At 39.2% G+C, this 25,365-nt stretch overlaps 3 protein-coding genes, 1 non-coding gene and 2 pseudogenes across 7 annotated transcripts; 1 reads left to right on the forward strand and 5 right to left on the reverse strand.

The window, feature by feature from the left end:
* Positions 1 to 4,027: 4,027 nt before the first annotated feature.
* LOC148689848 (uncharacterized) lies at positions 4,028 to 4,806 on the reverse strand (annotated as a pseudogene).
* Positions 4,807 to 5,073: 267 nt separating this feature from the next.
* LOC137732267 (uncharacterized) lies at positions 5,074 to 10,016 on the reverse strand. The gene is made up of 4 exons (XM_068471573.2): positions 9,194 to 10,016; positions 6,337 to 6,936; positions 5,962 to 6,250; positions 5,074 to 5,452 (listed from the first exon to the last, which is right to left on the reverse strand). The coding sequence occupies exons 1-4, from the start codon at positions 9,842 to 9,844 to the stop codon at positions 5,418 to 5,420; spliced, it is 1,575 nt and encodes a 524-aa protein (XP_068327674.2). The 5' UTR covers positions 9,845 to 10,016; the 3' UTR covers positions 5,074 to 5,417.
* Positions 10,017 to 13,774: 3,758 nt separating this feature from the next.
* LOC137733031 (LEAF RUST 10 DISEASE-RESISTANCE LOCUS RECEPTOR-LIKE PROTEIN KINASE-like 1.5 pseudogene) lies at positions 13,775 to 17,021 on the forward strand (annotated as a pseudogene). Its single transcript, XR_015957820.1, has one exon. The product of XR_015957820.1 is annotated as an LEAF RUST 10 DISEASE-RESISTANCE LOCUS RECEPTOR-LIKE PROTEIN KINASE-like 1.5 pseudogene (transcript).
* Positions 16,309 to 20,636, reverse strand: LOC137731657 (uncharacterized). Of its 3 annotated transcripts, none has more exons than XM_068470835.2 (14): positions 20,291 to 20,636; positions 20,034 to 20,186; positions 19,846 to 19,944; positions 18,972 to 19,073; positions 18,579 to 18,722; positions 18,373 to 18,467; positions 18,154 to 18,283; positions 17,977 to 18,081; positions 17,567 to 17,673; positions 17,431 to 17,482; positions 17,078 to 17,167; positions 16,902 to 16,986; positions 16,763 to 16,827; positions 16,309 to 16,640 (listed from the first exon to the last, which is right to left on the reverse strand). In XM_068470835.2, exons 1-14 carry the CDS (start codon positions 20,381 to 20,383, stop codon positions 16,551 to 16,553), a joined length of 1,410 nt encoding a protein of 469 aa, XP_068326936.2. In that variant the 5' UTR covers positions 20,384 to 20,636; the 3' UTR covers positions 16,309 to 16,550. The 3 variants fall into 3 exon arrangements, with proteins under 3 accessions (XP_068326936.2, XP_088543923.1, XP_088543922.1); XM_088687796.1 differs by having other exon boundaries at positions 16,523 to 16,659; positions 20,291 to 20,619; XM_088687797.1 differs by lacking the exon at positions 18,972 to 19,073 and having other exon boundaries at positions 20,291 to 20,633.
* Positions 20,637 to 23,285: 2,649 nt separating this feature from the next.
* On the reverse strand, positions 23,286 to 24,722 carry LOC137731362 (glutathione S-transferase U17). The gene is made up of 2 exons (XM_068470467.2): positions 24,294 to 24,722; positions 23,286 to 23,832 (listed from the first exon to the last, which is right to left on the reverse strand). The coding sequence occupies exons 1-2, from the start codon at positions 24,609 to 24,611 to the stop codon at positions 23,455 to 23,457; spliced, it is 696 nt and encodes a 231-aa protein (XP_068326568.2). The 5' UTR covers positions 24,612 to 24,722; the 3' UTR covers positions 23,286 to 23,454.
* Positions 24,723 to 25,185: 463 nt separating this feature from the next.
* On the reverse strand, positions 25,186 to 25,256 carry TRNAG-GCC (transfer RNA glycine (anticodon GCC)). The gene has a single exon. It is a non-coding gene; the product is annotated as a tRNA-Gly (tRNA).
* Between the last annotated feature and the right edge of the window lie 109 nt (positions 25,257 to 25,365).

Genomic DNA, 25,365 nt, shown 5'->3' on the forward strand with positions numbered 1-25,365 from the left:
CATGGCAAGAGAGCATATTAGAGGTCGTAATTGGACCTATGAGGAAGATGTTGCTTTATGCTTGACATGGGTTTCTATTAATCTAGATGCCTTCAATAATTATTGTACTTATTATTCCACACTTTGATGTAGAAAATTTGGTGTTGAACGGTTAGTGAATTGAAAGTTAGCCCAGGGTTGAAAGATTGGTGAAAGTTGAAGGCTTGCTTTGTGGAAAATTTAGTGATTTTTCAATATTTATCATAATTTAAATATTTTTAGATTAAAATGTTCATAAAATTAATTTACGATAGTTTACATTTTTTTTTTAAATTTAATTTAAGAAAAAAAATAGCATAAGTTCATTTTTTAATAATTTCGGGCTAAGTATGTATCGTATGGGTATGGCTGTTAATATTTGACAAGAGTACTCTGGGTTTTGTTGGCTGAAATGTGCTTTAAAATCATAGTTTATGACTTTGGTATCGAGCCTTGACCCTTTTGCTGCTAGCTAAAATATTTGATTAACCAGACTGAAGTTACCATCTTATCATCCTAATTTCAAGTGCCTCTACTGTTCTAGTTGTAAACTTAAACTTATGGTGATATTGGATTGCATCCTTAACCTTTATCAGCCTTGAGGTCATATGAAAAGCTATCTGCTTTGTGACTTCCACTCATCTTGCATCCCCTTCCCACTTATCTTGACTTCTACATGTCATCTCTTGATTTTCTATCTTTTACATTACAAAATCAGTCAACTACACAGGTTTATACGGTTTAAAGCTGGGTGATGGTAATACATAAACCTGAGGTATTCGTCTAAATTTAAAAATGAATTACAAGAAGAAAGATAGCTTTTCTCAACTACAATATAATAACAACTAATGTTCTCCGTCATCCACATAGGTTTACATAAATGTCATCTTGCATTTATGTAAACCTATAGACCTGAGGTTTATTTTTATTTTTGAATGATTTGTATTTTGTTTCTTGGTGCATTGATATTCATGAGATGAGGATGCTGATTATTTTTCTTGTTTATTTCTTACTCTTCAGCTGCCATTTGATTTCATTGAAGCTTATAGTTTATCACTTTGGATCAGTTCTATCATCTTAATTGTGCTATCTCCTTTTGACAGTAGTAGGGAGAGATTGATAACCTCTTTTGCTTTTGCAAGCAGGGATTGAAGACTGCAATTTCGGGGCAGTGTTATAGAACAATTTCAGAGATGCTCCTAAGTACTGATAACCAAACTGAAGGCTGTGGCTGACTAGCGACTACAATCTCACCAATTTTACCTTAGTTGGCTTAGTGTCATTCTAAATACATCACTATTACAATTTACAAAGTTGATTTCAATAAAGACTAACAATTGGGGACATCTTCGAGTGAGTAATTTGGTTTTTGTATTTTTCTTGAGTCTCACTCTCATCCAATATTATTAATTTTAATAATATCTTTAATAAAAAAGGTAATTAAAATAGAACAATAATGTAGTCATAGTCTGAGCAAACACTAAACTAGCAACATTACTGTTTTCATTATCCTACTTCTTAGTCCGACACTGCACCAAACGCTTTGCTAAGCTAGTCCAGCTTAGTCCCTGAAGCAAGTCCAGACCAAGACAGTCCGATGTAACAAACGCACCCTTAGGTTGTTGGTTCAACGTTGACGAGATCTATGGCATCGAGAAGTATTTGGTGGTCGATTGGACGATCCTATTAACGTAAAGTAACGATTTCCAAAAATTTTTGTAATGTTTTTTCAATGGTGTCAAAGAGCTAAAATTGAAAGATGGTTCTTTTTTAGTTATGTTTTTGTTTTTGTTTTTGGATTGCTCTTCTGGTTGAAAAAGGATGAACATTCTTTGTTATTTTCTCACTCATTTCATTATCTATTTCTATAAAATCTCATACTCGTGAATATTGTCATCAAGGCGGATAGCATAAAAATGTTAATGCATTTTCCTCTGCCAGTTTATCAATTTGAATTCCACTTTATTTGTGGTTTGTTAATTGAAATATGTACCGTGAGATTCATTATTTTGAGTATGTTCTTACTTGAAATTTGTAAGCTTTTGATTATCTTTTGGACAAAGGTAATTCATAACCAACAAAACACATAATATACAACATAAAACAGAGGCCCAATACAAATAAAGCACAAAACTAAAATATGGACCTCAAAACAAAAACCAAACCCAAAGGTTGAGCCCAAAACAATAACACAGAAACAAAAAAAAACTTGTCATTGGGGGCGATCTGCTCCGATTAATCAATGTCCAAAAGAAACTTGGGATTGTTAGCCACTCTGAATTCAAGAATGAGCTAATGCACTTTAGGAACACGCTTCGCGAACTAATCAGTACTTGGAACACTTACTGGCCGGAGCGGGATGCTTTTCTGAATTACTTTGATCATTGCAACTACAATATTCCGTAAGAGTTGCTTATGAATTCTCTCCATTTTAAGTTTTTTTTAGTATTAAATAGTATTCTAATAAATGTGCTAGCTAGTTTTTAACTTCTGATATGGAACATTATATGTGTTATGCTTTCATAGGGAAACTGAAATCTATCTATTAATTGAGATGATTTTTCAGTGTACCATTCTATCCGCTTTTGAAGATTGCAAGAGAGAGAATGAATTTCATTAGCTATGTTAAGGCTGAACATAATAAATGGTGGACTTTTGAGAAATGTCGGAATGAATATTCTGCTTATATGGGTGGAATGAGAATTGGTAAAAACTTGACCAGGATATTTGCAGCTGATCTACAACTTTTCAGGTTATACAAGAGCTTCAAAATCTCTCTTACTCTTCTTGAGCAATGTGGCCCAGCACGCACTATGATGAACATGGTGTTAGCATTTAAAGGGTTGACTTAAGACGTTCGGACTCATTTTCTTAGCTTTGTTGAAACGTTACATGAAAAGTGCTACAAGGATGTGTATTGACCTCTACAATTCCAAAAACAAACTCCTGATAGTCTAATTTAATTCATCATTGCTCTACCTTACCAGGGTTTAGCCTAAACCCTAAACTTTACCAGCACACCAGTGAAGCAATGGTTTTCACATCCCTGTAGCACCTTTCATGTAACCTTTCAACAAAGCCAGGAAAATAAGTCTGAACGACTTGGTCAACCTTTTCAATGCTAACACCATGTTCATCATAGTGCTAGGTCACGTTCCTCAAGAAGCGTAAGAGAGATTATGAAGTTCTTGTATAACATGAATAGTTGTAGATCAGCTGCAAATATCCTGGCCAGGTTTCCCAATTCTTATTCCACCCCACGTAAGCAGAATATTCATTCTGCCAATTCCCAAAAGTCCACTAGTTATTATGTTCAGCCTTAACATGGCTAATGAAGTTCATTCTTTCTCTTGCAGTCTTCAAAAACGGATAGCCCAGCAATATTTCAATGTATACCGGTACCCTGAAAAATCATCTCAATTAATAGATAGATTTCAATTTCCCTATGAAAGCATAACGCATATAATGTTTCATATCAAAAGTTGAAAAGTAGCTAGCACATTTATTAGAATACTATTTAATACTCAAAAAATTGAAATGGAGAGAATTCATAAACAACTCTTACGGAATATTATCGTTGCAATGATCAAAGTAATTCAGAAATACATCCCTCTCCGACCAGCAAGTATTCGAAGTACTCATTAGTTTCCTAAAGTGCATGAGCTCCTTCTTGAATTCAGAGTAGCTAATAATGTTTCCTTTGGACATTGATTAGTCGAAGCGGATCGCCAGTGACATAGTTCGCCAGCCCTTCGTGAACATAATTTTGCCAAAAAGAGAAAACAAATAACCCTCAGTAAGTTCCTGCACAGAATCGTAAGCAACTACAAATATTGAAAGAAAAAGGTAAAAAAAAAAACAAACAGAAACCTACGAAATATTTGTGCGCCAAAGAGGCACAAAGAGTTGGGGTCCCATCATTAAAATTTCTTCGACGGGCATCATAATTTTGGTCTGCTTGCACTTGTTCAAACCAGTTGTTCAGGTGAGGTCAATGATCAAACCAGTTGTTCAGGTGAGGACAATGACTTCTTGAGATTATGTGTGTTTCTGGTAAAGACAACCGCGACGTACAAGTTACCATTATAGATGATAAAAATGAGAGACTTGAAGGAAACTTACGGCGTGAAGCTGCAGTAAATACCGAAAGGACCCAACTCATTGGTGTCCACAGTTGAATGCACGGTCTTGATCATGGGACATCCCTCTTCTCCGGCAACCATCTGAAAAGTGGTGATACAAATATCTTGACGAACAAAAGAGTACTCGTCGTCTCTAGTCTGGACAAGACAAAAATCCTTGTCTCCCAGATGAACCAACTACCCTGTCAACTCACTGAATCGAGATGGCTTAAGAGCACTATCATGGACTTGCAACGGTATGGGTGTGCTTAGTCTACAGGCAATATTGCTACCCTCTTCACCATAACTGATCCCAAATTGATCGCTAGCACTTTATCACAAGTTAACGAAAAGCCATAGATAGTCTGGTCTACAACCACAGCCCTCCCGACGAAGCCAGTGTGATCTGATGTAACTCGATGCCATTCTTGTGTCTTGATATGAAAGACATAGATTTGTAATTGGACCCCATTCATGTGACGCAGGGAAAACAAAATCCAGCCGTGATAAACAGCGTAACCACATATAAACATGTAGCGGCACTCTGTAATACGGAAAATGAGGCAGTGTCTCCCAAGTTTCCTGACCAGGGATCTGCAATATGGTAGATGTGTCCGTACGCAGAGACAACAGACCCGAGCGGCTTAGGTGTTTTAGGGGCAGGGAATGTTTCGGATGTGGTATCCATGGCACAGTTATGTCCAATAAAAGTGGGGGTTTGGCGGCGTCTCAATCTGAATGTACCATTCGACAAAACTTGGAGTTGGAATTGCTGAAAATCCTTGCACACTGAGAGTGAAGACAAGGAAGCGGCTCCTTCTCGAAGAACTTGTACACAGGTTCAAGTAGATCAAGAGGGACTTCGGATAGATTTATTGGAATTAGAAGATGTATGAAATTAGAAGATTTTAATTTATTTCTAATATTTAAGAAGAAAAAAAAAAAAAATATATATATATATATAATGTAATATCACAGGAGGAACAAAGCCACCAGTTCATCTAAAAATGCTCATACAAAAGCATAATTTTTACAGATTTAACTAAGTCCCAAGTAAAAAAAAAGGACAAGAACACAAGTCCTTCAACTCTCTGCATATCATGTACTTAAGCTGTTGCGACACCAACCGAAGGCAGGACTTCGCATTATCCGGTGATTCAAATCCTTGGTATATACCATACATAGAAGTCTCCTAAATCAAAATATGTGCAGAAGAAGATGAGAGTGTATATTTGCAGCCGGACCAAAACTTTGATTTCCGTTTGATGACGATGCCTCCTATAACAAACCCTGTTTTGCAAGATCTTTCCCAGCTGATACACCAAAAGGGAAAAATTGGTCAGGCGTACGCAACAGCACAAGACAAGACAAGACCAATCCAAGTCTCTCAATCGGGAATTGAAAATCTACAAACAGATTATGTCACTTACAACTCAGTTAACAAGAAAAACCGAAAGAAATTAACGAGAGCATTGAATCGCTCTCTCGACAAGCATTGTCTTTTAACTTCAATCTTGCTACAAGTAGCACGATTCTAAATACTCTAATTGGAAATGGTTATGAGATTTTCAATTCCGAGCCATATACTGTAATGCATTTAATAGACACTCTATTTTTCCGTTCTACAAATCGACATTTTCGCTCCTTATAAGACTAAAACAGCACATCTTTATATGGAGAAGCCAATGCTATCTAGTTGTCACTTTCAGTTCACAAAATTTTTCAGCAAAACGGCATCAGAACTCGCAGAATTGATCACAATTAGTACGTTGAACATGAACTAATGGTAGCAGTGATTAATCGAAATTAACAAAAGCCTCACCTTTTGAATTCGGCAACACCAGGACAACCTGCATGGTCACATTGTTCGGGGGAAGCTGCAATCGAAGTGGATAGAGCTGGTGATTCAAAGGGCTTCGAGCACAAACGATGATCCCCTCAATCCCGGTTTCCTCCTCGAGCTTACGAGTCAATTCATCAACCCCGATTCCTTTAAAAGTCATAGAGTAGCCCTGCACTGCTTCATCATTCACATCGCCGTTATCTTCAGCTATCTGGTAATATATAGTCCTCCCCTCCTTCGGCGGCGACTCCACATAAGAATCACTCGACTGCAATTTATAATTCATCAAATTAAATTAGATTAAATCGAAGAAAAAAAAATCGAACTTTAAGAAAACCCAATTCAGAAACAAACCCCTTGTCTTGAAAAATGGTTGGATTTGACGGAAGCGGCTGATGGGGAGCTGGAATCGAAATCCAGAGAATCAGAATGGGGAAGCGGCGGCGGTCCGGAGGGCCAAGCAGCCGGAGAGTTGGTACGAATCTCGACAACATCGATATCCCACAGAACCCAATCTTGCGTTGCGGTTCTGTGAGGAATGTCGTGAGTCACCGAGTTCCGCCACGGCGGCAGTCCCCCATTGGCTCGGAGGAATTTTCCGTACCGGGTCTTGAGCCGGACCTGCTTGCAATCCATGACGGGCTCCCACTCGACCGAGGAGTCGAGCCGCTGCGGCAGAGTCTGCAGCACTTTCTGGCCAGTCATCCCGAGGAGGAAGGGCTGGTTGGAGGAGGTGAGATACTTGCCGAAGCAGCTCTTGAGTCGGATGATGTTGTCGGAGTCGGGCACGAACTCGACGGTCCACCGGGCTCTCTTGGATGATCCATTTCGCTCCTGGATTACGGATTCCTCGTCCTCCTCGGCTAGGAGGTACTTCTCGAGGTGGCTGCGGAGGCGCACCGCCTTGGCGTTGCGGAAGAAGTCCATTCCGATTCGGAACTTGTTGGTATGCATCTGCGGAAAAATGGTTTCGGATTAAAAAATCGGAAGATCTAACGGATTTTTCGGTTTCTGAAAATCTAATTCGGACAAGCAAATGTGGAGTGTACGCTTTGAAGATGTGATGAATTTCAAACTTGTACTGATCAAGCAACGACAAATGCCAGTGAGCTTACATCACCTACAGCGTGATTGGCCACGCGGTTCCGTACACGTGTCACTCACGTGGCCTAATCTCTTTATGGGTTCCGCGTGGAGAGCCTTTGAGCGGCCGACTTCCCTTCATGGGCCTGGCCCGAGTGCATTTTCTTGTTATTAATTATTATTGATATAGGATGCATCAGACGCAAATTACACATAGGGTCACCAAATAAAACAAACCTAGAGTCGCATTCAAAACATGGACAATATGGGGTTGGGAGTTCCTAGGGAGGAGTATGCGACAGAGATCCTCTCTGAATTTCATTGTTCAGAGCTTAAGAATCAGATAATTCGGATCATTCATATTGAATTTGACAATTCTACTAACTCATTTTATTGACCTACCTCACACAAACTCAGGGCTCCAATCTTTTTTTCACACTGACCAAGAGCCTGAATTTTTTAGTCAAATCCAGATACTAAGGTTCGAAGAAGATCCAAATTGACAAATTTGTTCTTGAAATTACCATCTTACCTTTTGGATAAATGAATAAGAATGCTAATTTAGTCAACTCCATTCTATGTGAATGATTTCGTGACAACGCAAACTAGTAAATTTTTAGTTCACCAACAATAAAAAAATGTTAATTTATATGAAAATTTATTAGATTTGCGTTGTCACCAAGTCATTCACTTAGACTTGAGTTGACTAAATCTTTCAAGTGGTAGGTTTAATAATAAAATGAGGTTAGTGGTTAAGATACTATTGAAAATTTTCCCTTTTTTTTTTTTTAATTTATGGTAGCACACCTAACTAGCCCAAAAAATATCACACATTTAAGCCAACCTAAAAATATCGACTCCGTGACAAGTAAAATCTACCAAGTGTTTTCTTAATATATTTTTGTAGATGAGGGTAGAATTGTCCACTTACACTACAAATTGTCCACTTCCACTACAAAGGTGTAATGTCTATTTCATGACACGTGTACAATATAATACGGCACGATGAGGGATCGAGAGGAAAGGAGTGAAGACTTGACCAAATGTGATGTGTACTAATGAAGTAGTGCGGCATTAAGTTGTAGTGGGGAAGGGTTGGTGACATAGTATGTGCATTTTTGAGATTATATTGCAATTAGGGAACTAAATTCCATCAACTTCAATAGATATACGGAAATGGTATTGTGTTTAGTAGCTACGTAAATATACGTTTACACGCTAGTTGCAATTCAACATTGCTAATTAGGGCTAAATCACGGGCTAATTGATGATAGTTACGCATCCGTCTCATTTTTTCGAGATGGTTTTTTTATCATGATGGTTTGTGTCACTAGTGAACACACATATTATCTGAGCATATACTATGTATTTATATATCTAATATTGAAAAGTAACTTAAAAGTACAGACTTAATGACATGTAAGTTCATTTCATATTTTAAAGGAACTTTCTGATTTGATTCCTAACAATTTCTTGTGGAAAAAATTTAAATAGAAAAATAAAAGTTGCGCAATACATGCATCAAATCGGTCAATGTCTTTTTGCCCAAAATGCAAGATTCCTCACTCAATTAGGAATGGGATGTGATATGCACACCTCATTTTACTTTTCACACACCTTTATAATTTTCGACTGTCGGATCGAATGAATTGAATAAGATCAACGGACAGAAATTATTAAGGAGTGTGTGAAAAGTAAAATGGGGTGTATGAATAGCACATCCCTTAGGTATTAGGAGTGTACACACTACATGCATGTCCAATCACCAAACATTATTCCATTGCCTAAATGCATGACCATATAATTTAATTCAACCATTAAGCACTTTTAGGATGAACCAGCAATTTATCTGGTAATTAATTAAGAAAAGTGATTTACGTAATTTTATTTATTTTTATAATGCATTTATTAAATTTTTTATATTTTTTTTATAGTTGTTTGATTGAAAAATAATTAAAAACCAAAAAGAATACACGAGTGTGAAAAGGAAAAAAATGGAAATGTGACAATGGTTAATCAGAGACAATCAACATGGTAAGTCATGATCAAACAAAGATGCTTGATTAAAATTTAATCGCGATTAATATGACTAATTAACTAAAATTAATTAAGCAAAAACTAAACATACCTGCGTAGCCAGGTTTTTCGACGACGGCTTCGGAATCATAACCAGGTTTTTCGACGACGGCTTAGGAGACATAATTCTAGGCGACTTGGTCGAAAACACCGAAAGGGGCGACCCGTACTCCGCCCCGTTAGGCTCGTCGGAAAACGACGAAAAACTCGACTGCTGCGACAGCAAGAAGTCAGTCAACGACTCTGACGCCGGAACCTCCGCCTCCAGAACGTCCCACAAAATCCAGTTCTGGGTGGATGACGTGGAGGGATCGTCGTGAGTGAGGGAGTTTCGCCACGGCGGCGGCCCACCGTTGGCGCGCAAGTACTTGCCGCACCACGTCCGCAGCTTGACCTGGAACCCGTCGCGTATGGGTTCCCACTCGAACTTCCAGCCGACGAGCTTGTCGGCCTCCGCCTGGAGGACTTTCTTGCCGGTCATGCCGAGGAGGAAGGGGAGGTCGGTGGCGGTGAGGTAGAGGCCGTGGCAGCTCTTGAGACGGATGGCGTGGCGTTTGTTCTCAACAAGCTCGACCGTCCACCGGGCCTTTCGGGAGGTGCCGTTCCGGCTCTGGCGGACGGACTCCATGTTGTCGTCGGCGACGAGGTACTTGTCGAGGTGGCTTCGCAGCTTGACCGCCCTGGCGGTGTTGAAGAACTCCATGATTGATGGTCAAAAACTGAGATTGTGGATGCGGATGAAAATTGACTAGGAGTATAGTACGTGAAATTTTTAATAAAATTGGGGTTTGGGAAAAGGGTGGGTGTGTTGGGTTTTGCTTGTTGGTATTAAACTGCTTTTCTAGATGGTTTATATTATAGTCACTTTCAGGCTCGTTTGGGATGGACTACGTAGGAAGCACTTATCCTAGAAGAGTTTTTATGGTAAAAGTGATAAAACAATATGTTAAAGTTAAATTGAAGTGTTTAGGGGAATCAGTAGGAATAACCTGTTTCATGAATTTAATAACGATTACGTATTTATCACAAGTGATGATTGAACGATAATATAACAATCATGTAACGATAATATACAATCATGCAACGATGATATGATGACAAATGGTTTAAACTCGAGTGAAAAGAGTTAAGAGAACGATCTTTTCACCTCCTAAAAACAAATAGACACTTGATTGGAAGATTAGTATTGTCAAGCGTTTGGATTGCGCAAGAAGAAAAATGAGAAGGAAATGACGATAAGGGACTTTGGTGATGACCCACGAAATTTCCCGGTGGCAACAATTCATTGACGAGTCGAAGAAGTTGGGCTCACGTCATATGTATCGGAATTAGGGTTAGGGCTTGTGACTATCGATGGCTTATAGAGACTGGTTTTGTCTTGGAATGGCAACGCGTACGAGGGCGTTTGTCGTATCATCTAGAACTTCACATTAGTGGACAGACCAGATTATTTTGGACAATTCTTCGCATGCAGTCAGTCGGTCAAAAAATTTAGGACCCGACTCCTCTACTACCAGCAAAATATTTACGATATTTGACCAAAAAAACAAACATTTATGATATTCACATACTATATTCTTTGTTTCTAACGATAATTTATCTCGTACCAAAAATAATAAGAACTAATTCATATATTTTTGTTTACCAAATATTAAAAAGATTCATGCATTTCCTAGTTTCTCAAAATAATTCATTGTTCCATATCAATATTCCCTTCAATTGTCCTTTTTAAACTAGAGAGATTAAGGGCCACTTTGAAAAGGTTTTTAAAATGATTGAACGGATTTTAAGGAAAATGTTTTTGGATTCGAAGAACATTTAAATTGTTTTCTGCAAGAAGCACCAACACTTCAAGTGATTTTCCAGGATCAATTGCATTTTACTAAATATTAGTTTCAAAAACATTTTCACAAAATACACTTTTAGCAGTTTTAAAAGCAGTTACAAACGAGTTTTAAATTAAAACAATATTAAGATACACTACTACGAGCATTTTAATGCAAAAAAATTGAAGTCAACTTCTGCAATACAATGTATACATCAGGTTCTAACTGATTGCAACTTAAACAACTTAATAATTTAAATAAATTTTTATTACAAATGATATTCTAAATTAATTTATACTTATACGAGTTAGAGAAAATTTGAAATCGTGACGCATGAAGGGCTCTCAACCACCAGATTAGTCCACTACGTGCCGCTAGTCTAAATAATTAAACAAAAGAAAAATAAACCAAATACAAAAAGTAAACCGAGAAATAAAGTGCCATGGGCCATGCAGTTTTAGTTCGTGCATTGCAATCCTATCAACTTTTTGTATGGGCCATGCAATTTCTTGTCTCAAGGAACTTAAGTTATACTGGGCCATTAATAACGAGATGGGCTTTCCACAATAACATCGACGTACACATCCAGACGTGGGCCTACCTCAGGTTTGAGGTACAATGACTGGAACTCCCGTCCTTTTAACGTTGAGCATCTCCAATGATGCAGACAAATCGGAAATATAATATGCAAAATTGTACTAAACCTCTGATACTATCTAATTGGAAGGGGATCTTTTCGTGATCTTTTCCATCTAATTCTGCTTATCAAATAATATGGATCCTTGAAATTTGATCCAACGGTTAAAGTTATTATAACTTTTAAAGTAAACCTGTATTTTTAGTCATTTGATCAAATTTCAAAAATCCGGATTATTTGATGAGAAGGATTAGGTGGAAGGGATTCGGAAATGACAGCAATGTAAACCAACAAAAATACACCACATGAAAGTTAAATATGAAAAATATGTAAAACAGCAAAATTAATATAAATGCTAGATTATACCGTTAATCAAATGTACATTTTCTAATTCATAAAAAATAAAAGAAAAACTTGAAAAAAAAAAAAATACATACACCACATCTATCCCTCCATCAGCCGCAGCCCTAAACACGCACACCAGACGGACCCAGTTTTTGTATTGTTCAGGAATCAGAACAATTAATTATCCGCAGGTACAGACAAGGATTCTCACCGGATTCTTTTTGTAGAGATTTAAAGATCAATTAATCGTGTCAGTTCATCGTATATTGTGAGATCAGTTTTTGTAGGTACTATTTATATTCAATTTAAATTTTAAAATAATTTATAACCGTACGATGTACAATTGATTGATCCTTATAATTCTCCTCCTATTCCTGCAATTACAAACCTTTTTTTTTTTTTACCATTGACCGTACAAAACAGCTGCAAACTTCATTATTGATAAGAATCCTTGCATATATAAAGCAAAATCGTGTCATAATTGAAGTAATCAAGCAAATAATAAAATGGCAATCATTTTGAAGGGAGAGATCTGAAGCTTCTGTTAATAATACCAAAGTAATTTCAGAGCTTCAAAAAGTTGGAAGAGGATCCTCTCCTGAGCATAGGATGGGGATCCTCTTGATAACGAAATTCGAACAGTTCAAATTTAATTTAATGGTTGCAATTATTATAATTTTTAGAGAACCTCCTGTTTGAAGCCGTTAAATTAATTTTGAACGATCTGAATTTCGTGATCAGAAGAATTCTCGTACTAAGGTCAAGAGAGGATTCTCTTCCAAAAAAGTTAAAGTATGTCTGAATGTGATGTGACATTCTATAAAGATAAAAGTAAAAGCATTCTTCACCGTGGAAAATGAAAGGTAAGAGAATAGAAGAAATGGAAAAGGGAAGGAAGAGGTAAATAACATTCCCACCACTTTATTCGTCTTGTAGTTTTACTAATTTTTCTTCAGCAATCCGTATTACAAAAATTGAACTGTGAAGATTAAATTGAGAAAAGTATTATTTTTGTTACATATCAATTTAATGGAGATAAAGCTAGACTACTTGGTTGTAATTTCAACTTCGAGAAATATAAAGATTGTTATAGCATATTTGAAAATTTTAATTGTTGGATCTTTGATCACAATAATTAAAATTTTCTTGTAGAAGACGTTTTACTGCATGAACACAAACCTTGATTGCCACCACGAATAAAAAATACATTGCCATAAAACTCATTGAATATATCTATATAAAATAACAAATTAGTTCTTTCATTGAGTTTGAAAATACTCTCGGTGGTGCAAAAATACTAAGTTTAGGAGGGATATTAAGCTTCCACAATTTATTAAGCATAGAAGTTTTAGCGTTGATTGCTAACGGTTGGCTGACTTTACTCTACCTTCGTGTAAGCGAGCCTGCGTCCGGCATTTTTCAACCAGCTTGCCGCGGCTCTTTTGAAGGTCGGAAAGACTCATAAAAGCATTTTAGCCTCTTTTTAACCACAAGTCTGGCTTCCATACCAGCAGCGGGTTTCGAACCCGAGACCTTCAGTTTTTAGTTTGAAGGAAGTTTCGGAATCCACCATTTACCACTAAATCACCAGCTCGTGATTAACATTATATAAACTAGGATAATTTGAATTATTATTTTTACTGTAATCTCGTGAATACAGATCGTCCAATACTTATAACGGTAAATGGTACTCAACGTAAAACTCAGCTCACAATGAAAAGCTCTTCACCATTATTCAACCCACCTCGATCACCACTATTCACCCACCAGGTCCACCACCGCTTTCGAGGTTTTTTGTCCTCTATCTCGATCTCCACCTCACTTCACGTGACCCTCGGATGCAAAATCTCAATTTTTTTTCCTTTCATGACTACTGGAACTTCACTCTTTACACTCCCTTCTCACTCCCATTCCCTTCCACATCCATGCCTCCACCACCACTACCACCACACTCCGTCGCGCTCTCAGTCCTGATCCTCCTAACACTCTACTCAGCTGCCACCGCCGCCCACTCATGTTTCCCAAAACCATCGTCCTCCTCCACATTTTCATGTCCACCATTCACTTCACCGCCGCCGTTCCCCTTCTCTTCTTCACCAGGCTGCGGTCACCCTTCTTTCCAAATCAAATGCTCTGCCCCCCACTCCACCATCTCCATCAATAACCTCTCTTTCTCTCTCATCGGCTACGATCCCATCGCCTCCTCACTTCTCCTCTTTCCCCACACCACCAACTCAACAGTCACAAACTGCTCGTCCTCTAACTATCCTTCCATTCCTAGCCGCTCGATCAATATCTCCGCCACCCCATTCCGAATATCCGACGCCTCCTGCTCCCGCCTCTCAGTTCTCGAGCCTTGCTTCCCGCCAAATCTTCCCAACTGCAGCCATTGCCCTTGGGACTGCAAGCTCATCAAACACCCACTCAAGCTTCTCAACGACTGCGGATCTCCGCACCGCCCTGTCACCCAGCAGGGCTGCCACGACGACGTCTTGAGCTTTCTCGACGATTTCCTCAAAATTGGGATCGAGCTGGAGTGGGACGAAGCTCAAGACTCTTACTTTTCCAGCTGCAGAGCTTGCAAGTCCAACAATGGCTTCTGCGGCTTTAACTCCTCCGACCCAAATAAGCCATTCCTCTGTTTTTACGACGAAACTCACCTCACGCCGCCGTGGATTAGCAAAGACAACCCGAATCGAATCGCCATCTTGTCCTCCGTGTTCACATTGGCTTGCTTCCTACTCGTCGTCTCTGTTGTCATAGCCGTCTTCAGGTCCAAAAGATTAAGCTCCGCTGCAACAGAAGAAGACCCAACAACTCTGTTCCTCCACCGCCACCGCTCCGCCAACCTCCTCCCGCCAGTTTTCACATACGAAGAGCTTGAATCCTCAACAAACCAATTCGACCCGAAACGCAAAATCGGGGACGGCGGGTTCGGGTCTGTATATCTGGGTCAGCTCTACGACGGCAGAGTCGTTGCCGTAAAACACCTCCACAAACCCCTCCGCGGCGCCGCCGCATCCGGTAAAGCCTTCTCCAACAAATGCTTCTGTAACGAAATCCTAATACTCTCCTCCATTGACCACCCAAATTTAGTCAAACTCCACGGCTACTGCAGCGACCCGAGAGGCCTCCTTCTCGTCTACGACTACGTCCCCAACGGCACCCTCGCGGACCACCTCCACGGCCCCAAGAGCCTCTACCGGAAAGGGTCGATGACGTGGCAGGTGAGAGTCGACGTTGCTCTGCAAACCGCAATGGTTATGGAGTACCTGCACTTCTCGGTGGTGCCACCGGTGGTCCATAGAGACATAACGTCGTCGAATATCTTCGTCGAGAAAGATATGCGGATTAAAGTCGGGGACTTTGGGCTTTCCAGGCTCTTGGTTTTCCCCGAAAGGACGTCGTCCAGTTCCGGGTACGTTTGGACCGGCCCGCAGGGGACGCCTGGGTACTTGGACCCGGATTACCACCGGTCGTTCCGGTTGACCGACAAGAGTGACGTGTACAGTTTCGGTGTCGTTTTACTGGAGCTGGTTTCGGGGCTGAAGGCGGTGGACCAGCGGAGGGACAAGAGGGAGCTGGCGCTGGCGGATTTGGTGGTGCAGAAAATCCAGACGGGCCTGCTACACCAGGTGGTGGACCCGGTTCTGGTTGTCGACGGGGACGTATCCGACGGCGTGTATGCGGCGGCTGAGCTGGCGTTCAGGTGCGTTGCGGCGGATAAGGACGACAGGCCGGACGCCAAGGAAGTGGTGGAGGAGCTGAAGCGGATCAGGAACCGCACACGTGGGGTGTCCCGGGCTTCGAGTTCGAACGTGATGGGTGAGGACGTGGCAAAGGGATGATTTGATTGGACGTGTGTGGGGCCCGTGGGCGGGGCGTGGGGTCTAGTGTGCATGTGCGGGTTTTGACCGACAAATGAAGTCACTGAAGTGAAAGAGTGAGGGGGAAGTCAGAGACGGTTGCGACATGTGAATACAGGAATGGATTTGTGTTTGGTTAAACTTTGGAACTCCCCTCTGCTTTTCGCCTGCTTCTGGCTTTTACTCTCTCTCTCTCTCTCTGTCTCTGTATTCTATAATCTCCTTCCAAATCAAATTTTGGCGTTTTGTTCACGTCTGCTGAGTTATATTTCCAATTCAATCAATCGTCGACCATTGAATCCTAAACCGCACATCTATCGTTCATTGTTTCTGTGTGTCATATATCGAAGCATTATAATAAATGTGATTTCTAGCATGGAATTTTCAATTTTGGTTTCTCAATTGGAGCCTGTTTTCCTGTAGGAGTGTCTAACCATCAAGCTGGTTAGGCTGTCTTACCCTGTTTCTTCGTTTTCCCATTGTAAACACATAATTGCGAAAGAAGCATCAACTAACTGTTTCCAAAGTAGGAAACTAGGTTGTTCTTTTAGTTGAAACAAAATGTAAATATTTGTTCATGTTACACGAGAATGCCATGTAGATGGAACATTGGAAGTACAATGTAACGTTGAAGGATAGTACACATAATACAGGGGACATGTACAACACCTGGTTTTCTCACTCCACGGTCATGGAGATGTGCAAGTGTTCGGCTTGGCTGTGATATCTTACTGGTTACGGGAAATATGCGTTCTCCAAACGCTTGGCTTCCTCACTTGCAGTTGTTGCCTCCTCTTCCCTGCCCGCCAGTTTATATCCTCTCTCCTGCAAGCAAGACATGAAGCTGTTACACGAAACTGTTCAGACTGAAATCGTTCCTATTGCTCATATTCTAATCGAGGAGCACGAAGCTAAAGTATGTCATTTAGTATGGCAGATATATATACCAGCAGGCGCCAAAAGAAGGGGATACCCTCTCTTGTTTTGATCCGCTTCTCAAGCACTTCAATCGCTGAAATCCGCACACAAGTCAGAAGAAAGCCACCGGTGGGGCTTGATGGCGAAACAATAGCGTGTGTATCATACCTTTTGCAGCTTGTCCATTGTTAAGCAGCATACAGTACCAGACTTCATTGAATATATCAAGCTGTTCACCCGATGCTCCGATCATCTTGAATGATAGTACACAAGAATTCTTTAGCGCTACTCTAAGTGGAAATAGAGAAGAATAAGACGAGGAAATCAGTTCTCAATGATAATACCTTGCAGTTATCTGCATCAAATTCAGGACCAAGCAATTCTAATGCTTGTTTTTCATTACCCTTCCCATACTCGTACGTGGCTTCTGCAAGCTGATAACGAAGATATTGTCCTGTTATTTATAATGACAAACCAAACATAACAACGATAATCTTCTAAATTCATTCTCTTGCTGCTAGTATGGGTAAAAGAGCCCTGGATAAAAGTAACAACACGATTTCTTACTGCCCATAAAACGTTCAATGCTATGCTCCCCTTACGAAGAAGATTCAGTAGGTGGTACAACATGAGACCAACATAGAATACAAATATAAAGCTAACTTTGAAGAGACGATGCAGAAAGAAATGAACAAACCAGCATTGCTTTCTGCATGAACTGTTGCTTCTTTTTGTTCATCTTCGCAATTCTACATGAGGACCAAAGTAGGAATTAATACATTGAAAGATAATGGTTGATAGAGTGCGTTTGAATGAGTGGAAGGTTATTTCACCTGGATTTTAAGCCCTTAAGTAATTCTTCTGCCTTTGAAATTTCACCAGTACAAGTCAACGCCCATAAAATTAACACGTCAAGATGCCACTCTAAATACCAGTTGGCCTGAACAAAATGGAACAAATTCAGATAACAGAACTGTGTCTGACAACAATTAAAGCACACAAAGCATGGAATGCCCATCACCTAGCAAAATAACATTGCAATAAGAGATACCAATTCATATAATTCTTTCCTAAATTATAGTTCTAGCGATCGAAAAATTAATAAATATTCTCCTTCTACACATTTATACAAGCTATCCCTTATTCTATGGGTGTATTCTGCACTTTTCAAATCACTATTCTTTGCTGCATAAACGAGCTCACCTCTTGAGAAAAATGAAAATGAACCCAAGGTTTAACTTACTTGATCTGTCACACAATTAGCTAAAGTCTTCAAATGGTCCTCAAAGGCATCCATTTCACCTCGAACATGCACCCGTAACAACAACCCAAGGGCATTCAAGTAGACCTAATTGCACAAGACGTTAGGAACCGAAGATGCAAAAGAGCCGGGTGATCTAAAAAAATACTTTCAACAAACCTCTGGACGTGCAGCATCAGGTTTCTCCAACTCCTTCCAGATTCGATGGTCGTATAAATCTCGGATTCTTTGGATTGGAGCATGGCCTTCTAAATAACAAAGAGCTACGTGCCACCAATTGTGTGTAAGCCTGATGATTGTCACACTTATTAGCATCTAATTACCAAGTAAAGTGAAAGAAAAAAAAAATCAAACTATAAACTAATTCAATATGCATACATGAATGACGAACACAAATCCCATGAAGGTGAACATTCTTCCATGAACTCTACTGCTTCTTTAAAGTGGCAGTTATACTGAAGAACATGGCACATCTGCATAAGAAGTTAAGAACACATGAATTACAATCAAGAACTTAAGCATTAGAAACTTCTTGCACAACTAACAGATAGTGATATGAAGCAGAATAAATGATTAAAGCTCACATTATGTTGCACCCAGTTGTCATGCTTGTTGATCTCGTATCCCTTTTTTGCAGCTTTCTCAGCCTCTTCCATTCGTCCAAGCTCTAATAAAGGAAAAGCAAGCATGCCGTACACGTAATCTTCTTTTTCATTACTGGGAAGAACCTGTTAGAAAATTGTTACGAGGGAATTGAGAAAATGTAAAATGATTCGACTACTATTTAAAACACTCAAAACCGCAGAAAAATGTGCTCTCCTAATACCTATATCTTACGCCATAAACTTTTATTATTTGGTTGAAATTGCTCAATACTCATGCAAGATGCCAGAAAAATAGCGGCTAACAAATTACATATCTTCCACTGTGCTCAACATTATTCAACGAAAATATAGACATCACATACAGAAATGAACCTGTTGAACAAGATCCAACGATAGATCAGGTCGAGCACTGTAGAAGCAGAGCACTTGGGCCCTTTTCAGAGAAGCCAAATCTTTAGGGAAACATTTCAAGAGCTGCAAAAAAATAAATAAAAAAAAAAAAAAAAAAAAGAACTAACATTTAACCGACAGAGCCATTACAAACAATAAAGACAAAACTTGTGTTGAAGGGCTGTCATTCTTATACAAAATACTTGAACCACACAGTGTGTCTCCTACCATATCTGCCATTTTCAAAAACAAAGAGAAACAAGCAATTGAAAACATAGTTGAAAACATCCGAGCAAAATCATGCTTAATTAACACCCATTTATGTCTTGCCTTCGGATGATATATCGGTTATGCAAACTAGAGAAGATGCCACTAAATCATAAGAGCAGATTTCCATAGGCAGGTGATTGAGCAATCATGTAAAGGATTAAGCAGTGAACTCTTTATACATAAAATTGGAATTTGAAGTGAAAGAAGTTTATAGTTTGAGGCAGATTTCCAACTCAGTTTCTGCGCTGGATCATCCGCCATACCAGCATCACTGACCAAATAGTTACTAACGACCTTGTTACAATTGCCAAGAAACCATAAATTAAAGAATGAGGATCCTCTCCTGATCCTCTATATGGGGATATGAGACAGTGTATGTGTCAGAAGTCATTTTAAATACTTTTATTTTAAATTAAATATGAATAGTATACGATCGAAAACTGATCCCACGATATACGATGGACACGGTCACGATTTTGAGGATGCGGAGAGGATTCTCCTGGCAAATTAAAAGCTTAAGAAACCAAGTAAGATATGCTCATCAAGGAAATAAAAACCCAATAGAAAGAAACTGGCGCTGGCCCACCTTTGAATGCAACTCAAAAGCAACATCATCGTCTCTATCCACAGAAATCAAACTATTGACAGCAGCAAACACTGCTTTCTCGTACGGGGTAGCTTGTTCCTTTGCACAACAAATTTCCCATCACGCCACATAAGTAAATATCCAAAATTAATCAACAAAAAGGGTTAAATTTGACCAAAGAAACTCACCAGCTGGGACTTGGCGGCTTGGAGATGAGGAGGAGCACGAGAAGGATCGGAGGAGGAGAGGAAATGGGCAGCCAGTATGTTAGCAAGCACGCACTGGCCGTCGTGCGCTGCCGCCTCCAATATCACTGACCGCCGCCGGCCATAATTCAAAACCTTCATTCACTCGTCAAAAATGAAAAATCTCAAAAACCCATCTCAGATTTTCCCACACCAAAGCCAGAGAAATCGAGAAGGAGTAAAAAATCGATGGTACCCACCTGGTCGTAGAAGGCGTTGATGGCGGAGATGCAGGCGTCTGAAGAGGTCCTCACCTCGTATCCAAACTTGTCCACTTTTAACTCTCCCTTCATTTCTAACTCTCTCTAGCTAGCTGAGGCTACCACTCTACTCGCCGCCGATCAAAAGAAGACAGCTTTTTTGCAGAAACCGGTGCTGGGTTTTGTTTTCTTTTGCCTGTAAATCGGAAAATCAGTGTGAAAATAGTAGAGGAAACACGAAGGTCGTTCTCAGCTGTCACGGTTGGTTTGGTGCGTGGTCTGATATTGGCATCGGCCTACTCGCCCTTTTGTTCTTGATTTTCTTAAAGAAGTCTTTTCGTGTGATTTTTTCAATGGCTTAATAATCCACATATTTATCCTAATAAATCACATATTATTTTTGTAAACAACAAAGTAGATATGTTATGTACCAAAACTTACCAAATTTTGATACACGAAATTGATACGTCATGTAATGCATATACATTCAAATAGGAATGTGTACTAAATTTTTTATGCGTTAACCGTCGAAATGAAGAAATGATAATCTTATTTAACTAATTTTGTTTAATCTTTTTCGTTGTCGTTTACGCATCATTTTTCGTCCGCGTAAAAAAGAAAATAACAAATCTTATACCATAAGCAACCAGGTGCCATTTCAATGTAATCGTTTTCTTAATAAGTAAAACGTATTAAAAAGCTTGTCATATTTTGGAGTAAGGCATATCAGAATCAGACCCAACTTGGTATTGGGCTTATTCCTTATGCGATTGGGGCAGTAACATCTGGAATTTGGATCTGATTCTATTCACTATTCGGGGTTCAATTTCAATCCCACCCCAATGATAACCAATATCGGGGAAAATAACAAAAGCACACAACGACGCCTGTGCCAGTGGATATTCACTTTTATGATGTGCAAGTTTTGAGAATCGTTGGTGCTATTCACACATTTATTTTTATATTTTTATAAATTTTTTGTTAATTTTTGTCATTTGATATTTTTCAATTTCTAAGATCTACAATAAATATTTGAAAAAAGTGTGTAAAAGTAAAAAAAGATGTGTGGATAACACCATCATTTGAAAATATGACTTTTGAAACAGAAAAGTTTTAGGTCATTTTACTTTGGAAAGGGCACAAGTACCTCAATATTTTGTCCTTTTAGAGCATTTTCAATGCACTGGAAAATTTAGACTCAAATTTTATATTTGAGTTTAAATATAAGTTTAAGGGTTTCCAATGCATTGGGACTTAAAACTCATGTAAGTTTCCGAACAAGCTGAGACTAAAGTATGAGATTTGAGTTCAAGGTGGAGCTCATGTTAATTTTTTTTTTTTAATTAGAAAAAATATTATTCAACAAAAAAAAAAAAAATAGATTTGAGTTTTGAGTCCAATAATCTTCGATGCACATAACGAAATTGTTAAAACCCAAATATGAGTTTTGAGTCAATCATCTTCAATGCACATAGCTGAATTGTTAAAACTCTTCTCATAGACTCAAAACTCAAATATTTGAGTCTTTGTATTGAAGAACAAAACCAAAATACATAAATTCATCACCTTTTTTAATACTAAAATACAAGAATATAGATTTAGAATTTGAGTGCTCTTTAGTGGTCTCGGACTGAAGGAAAGGCTAGCTCGTTATTGACAATATTTGAAAGAAGATGATGATAGCTCATTGGAGCCCTCGGTCTTCGCATATTCATATTGTATGTTGTTTTATGAAGATACTATACCTAGGGAGTTAAAAGAGTTTGAAAAGAGTAATGCTATTCATACCATGTTTTTGTATCACATTTTCATATCATCTTAGGTGGTGTTTGATGTGAACAGACACATTATTTGAATTAATTAGATTTTTAAATTTATTTCATTATTTAATAAATTAATAATTAAGAAAAATTAGTTAATTAAATAATGATTGTGGTATACGAGAAGTCTTTCTCTCTCATTTCCTTGGGTTTTACAAATTTTTCAAATAATATGGCTGTCCACATCAAATGTCACCTAAAATGGTATAGAAATGTGATATAAAAACATGATATACTCTTTTGAAAAAGAAAATACTTAACACGGGAGACGTGCTCTCTATTGTGAGTGCTCAATAAGCACACACTCCACTACATGCAGACATAAAAAAAGGCCAGGCTATAAGTTTTATCAAACTATAGTCGACATATGTCTGGCCTGCATACGATCACTTTCACGTCTCAGATACATGTAAGTTCCTCGCCTAAGAGCCGCTGCAGCTCTTGCTTTGGCAGCAACAATCTAATTAGCAATCTCAACAAGCTTGTCAGTCTCAAGCATAACATCCAGCAGCATGTGCACAAAACTTGTCAGCCAATTTTACCAGCCCCGGCGTTTTCGTTTGGTCCAGCAGTTCGGTTCCATGCAGCTTCTCGTTTAGAATGAGCCACCCCAAGAAACAACCGAATGAAATGTCCATGTATCCGATCTCATCTCCGCCTAAATAGACGTTGCCTTTGCTGGATTTCTCAAAGGCTTCCCCCGGCAGCGCCAGCCCTCCTGTCACTTGCTCGATTGCTGCCATCTTTGCCTCCTGAAAGAAACTCGGTAGTCGACGGATTTGAGCTTAAGGGCAATGTAGCCCTCATCACGATTACTTAACTAAGTTAACACTCAATTAGTGATCTATTCGAACACCCAGAGCGGTGTATCGAGATGTAGAAAAGTCTCTTTCCAAAACCACTAAATTAGGGTTGTTTTTAGAGATTTTCCGGGCTTGTGCCAAAATAAAAATTGCAAGCCTTGATTTTTGAGTGAGGTTTTTAGATTCATTCCAAGAATTCCCTACCCTATAACTGTTCTGATTCTGAGCCCCTGTGCGCAAGACGAAAGTAGCACAAGTGAATCTCACAACATATCAATAGTTGACAATTATTCACATAATTATTTTCTTTCAACTATATCGTCTACTCATATTATAATTAAGAATGGTTTATATAAAAAACAACTATTGAGCTAATAGAAGCACGTAAATGATTTTATTTCACTGTCAAATTAACATAAAAACCAGACACAAAATAAAACAGGCCAAAGTCCACGAGTTTACCAAACTACATCAGTCTAACACATCCGACTTAATCACTCGTTTAAATAAACAAGATCCGTTAATTAGATTCACTAATTCATCACTTGGGAGCCCATGCAGCTCTCGTTTTGGCCGCAAGAATCTTAGCAAACTCAGCCAGCTTGTCAGTCTCCGGCATAACATCCTTCACGGCAGGATCTGCACTGAACTTCTCAGCCCATTTGACCAGCCCTGGGATCTTTGCGTCGTCCAGAAGTTTGACCCCATTCATTTTCTCTGTGACTCTGAGCCACCCCAAGAAGCACCCGAACGCAATGTCTAGGTACCCAATTTTGTCTCCGCTAAAGAACTCCTTGCCTTTGCTGGTTTTTTGAAAGGCTTCCTCCAACTGAGCTAGCCCCTCGGCAACTTTCTCGACTGCTGCCTTCCTTGCATCATCTCCTTGAGCAGCACCAATGCCTTTCATCGCGGGAAACCACTGCACCAGCGGCACCAATATTTACAAAAGTTAACATATTTTAGAACACGTTTGGAAAAATCTTTTGTACGAACTAATTAAGCAGATATTAATCATTCTATAAGCAATTCCAAATAGATCTTATTCGAGACCTAATAAAGAGAAAGACTAGCAACAAAACCTTTAAACATATTTTATCAAGTAATGAATCGTACTGGTTAAATTACGAGGCTCCGCTCCAGGGAGATTGGCGGTTGTCCGCCCCTCTTTGGAGGGTCGGAGCCGTGATTTCTCTGCCGTCGCCGCAACCACCCCATATTTTAAATAGCAAAGAATAAAAAAGCGACGTGCATCATTCATCAAATCCCTTACATTTTACTGGATAATCCAAAAGAATAATAATAAAAAGAATAATAATAAATTAATGAGATCAGCCTACAACAATTAAAAATTAAGGACATGAAAATAAACCATGCAGTTACCTTCTCATCGATATAGGCAGCCCAGAATCTTGCAGTAGCGCGATCGAACGGGTCAGAAGGGAGGATAGATGGGCCAGAGGACCAAACCTCGTCGATGTACTCAACAATGATGAGAGATTCACAAACGGGCTTGTCGCCATGAATCAGAACTGGGATTTTCTTGTGGACGGGATTGGACTGGAGCAGAAGCTGGCTTTTGGATCCGAATGTCTCCTCCAGAAACTCATACTCCACTGACTTGATATTGAGCGCGATCCGAGCCCTCATCACGTATGGGCTCGGCCACGCTCCCAAAACCTTCACGTTGCTCTTCGCCATGATTGATTCAGATTTACTCGCACACTCGAAAAGCTCTCAAAATGCAGATGCAAAATCTGTGGTTTGGGATCCGGTTATTTATGAATGCGCATGAAAGATAGTAAGGAGAAGGTAGAGGTTTAGAAAGTGACAGTTTGGTGTAAAAGTAATGACAATATGTGTGGCAATCCCACGTCGGTGGTGGAAATTAAATATGATTACCTTATTTTAACTAGTACAGATATTTTTTATAATAAATCTCACACTTAATGAATTAGATAACTGATAAAATTAGAAATAATATCGGTGTGTTAGAGTAGGATCATTGTTGATCTAAAAAATTTCGACAGTGATTTGTTTGCCGTATTGACTTTCAGCGTATTTGAAAGTCAGATAGGAAGTTGGTGTGTCGTGCGGCGGAGGTGGGAGCACGTAAGACGACGACAACTGGAACTGCGTGGCTTATTCTTGCACGTTAGAACGCACCTGTTCCCTGCACGCATCTCTCGCAAAAAAAATAAAGGAGATATCATATACTGTCGTATTTACAAAACTAAGAAAAAAGAAGGAAAATAAAAATTAATATCTTGGAAAATGCACCAGCCGGGAATCGAACCCGGGTCTGTACCGTGGCAGGGTACTATTCTACCACTAGACCACTGGTGCTACTGCTTTTGTGTGCACTCTTTCTATAATATCGATATATAAAAAAATTGTGACATCCCTTCTAGGACACAGCTCTGAGCCGAGTTGAATTTCTTGAATAAACTGATTT

Source organism: Pyrus communis, chromosome 16 (assembly GCF_041283825.1).
Source record: "Pyrus communis isolate YQ-2024b chromosome 16, ASM4128382v1, whole genome shotgun sequence".
Classification (NCBI taxonomy): Eukaryota; Viridiplantae; Streptophyta; class Magnoliopsida; order Rosales; family Rosaceae; genus Pyrus; species Pyrus communis.

Bases quoted from the DNA above. Each gene is read 5' to 3' on its own strand.
- LOC137732267 (XM_068471573.2), bottom strand. From the start codon at position 9,844: ATGGAGTTCTTCAACACCGCCAGGGCGGTCAAGCTGCGAAGCCACCTC. The intron at 6,937-9,193 runs GTATGTTTAGTT...ATTTTTCCGCAG, and splicing joins CGAAAAACCTGGCTACGCAG to ATGCATACCAACAAGTTCCG. The intron at 5,453-5,961 runs GTGAGGCTTTTG...TTGGTGTATCAG, and splicing joins GGTGTTGCCGAATTCAAAAG to CTGGGAAAGATCTTGCAAAA.
- LOC137731657 (XM_068470835.2), bottom strand. From the start codon at position 20,383: ATGAAGGGAGAGTTAAAAGTGGACAAGTTTGGATACGAGGTGAGGACC. The intron at 17,168-17,430 runs GTTTGTTCATTT...CTTCGTTATCAG, and splicing joins TCATGCAGAAAGCAATGCTG to CTTGCAGAAGCCACGTACGA. The intron at 16,987-17,077 runs GTATTATCATTG...CTATCATTCAAG, and splicing joins TTGATGCAGATAACTGCAAG to ATGATCGGAGCATCGGGTGA.
- LOC137731362 (XM_068470467.2), bottom strand. From the start codon at position 24,611: ATGGCGAAGAGCAACGTGAAGGTTTTGGGAGCGTGGCCGAGCCCATAC. The intron at 23,833-24,293 runs GTAACTGCATGG...CCGCTGGTGCAG, and splicing joins CTGCCTATATCGATGAGAAG to TGGTTTCCCGCGATGAAAGG.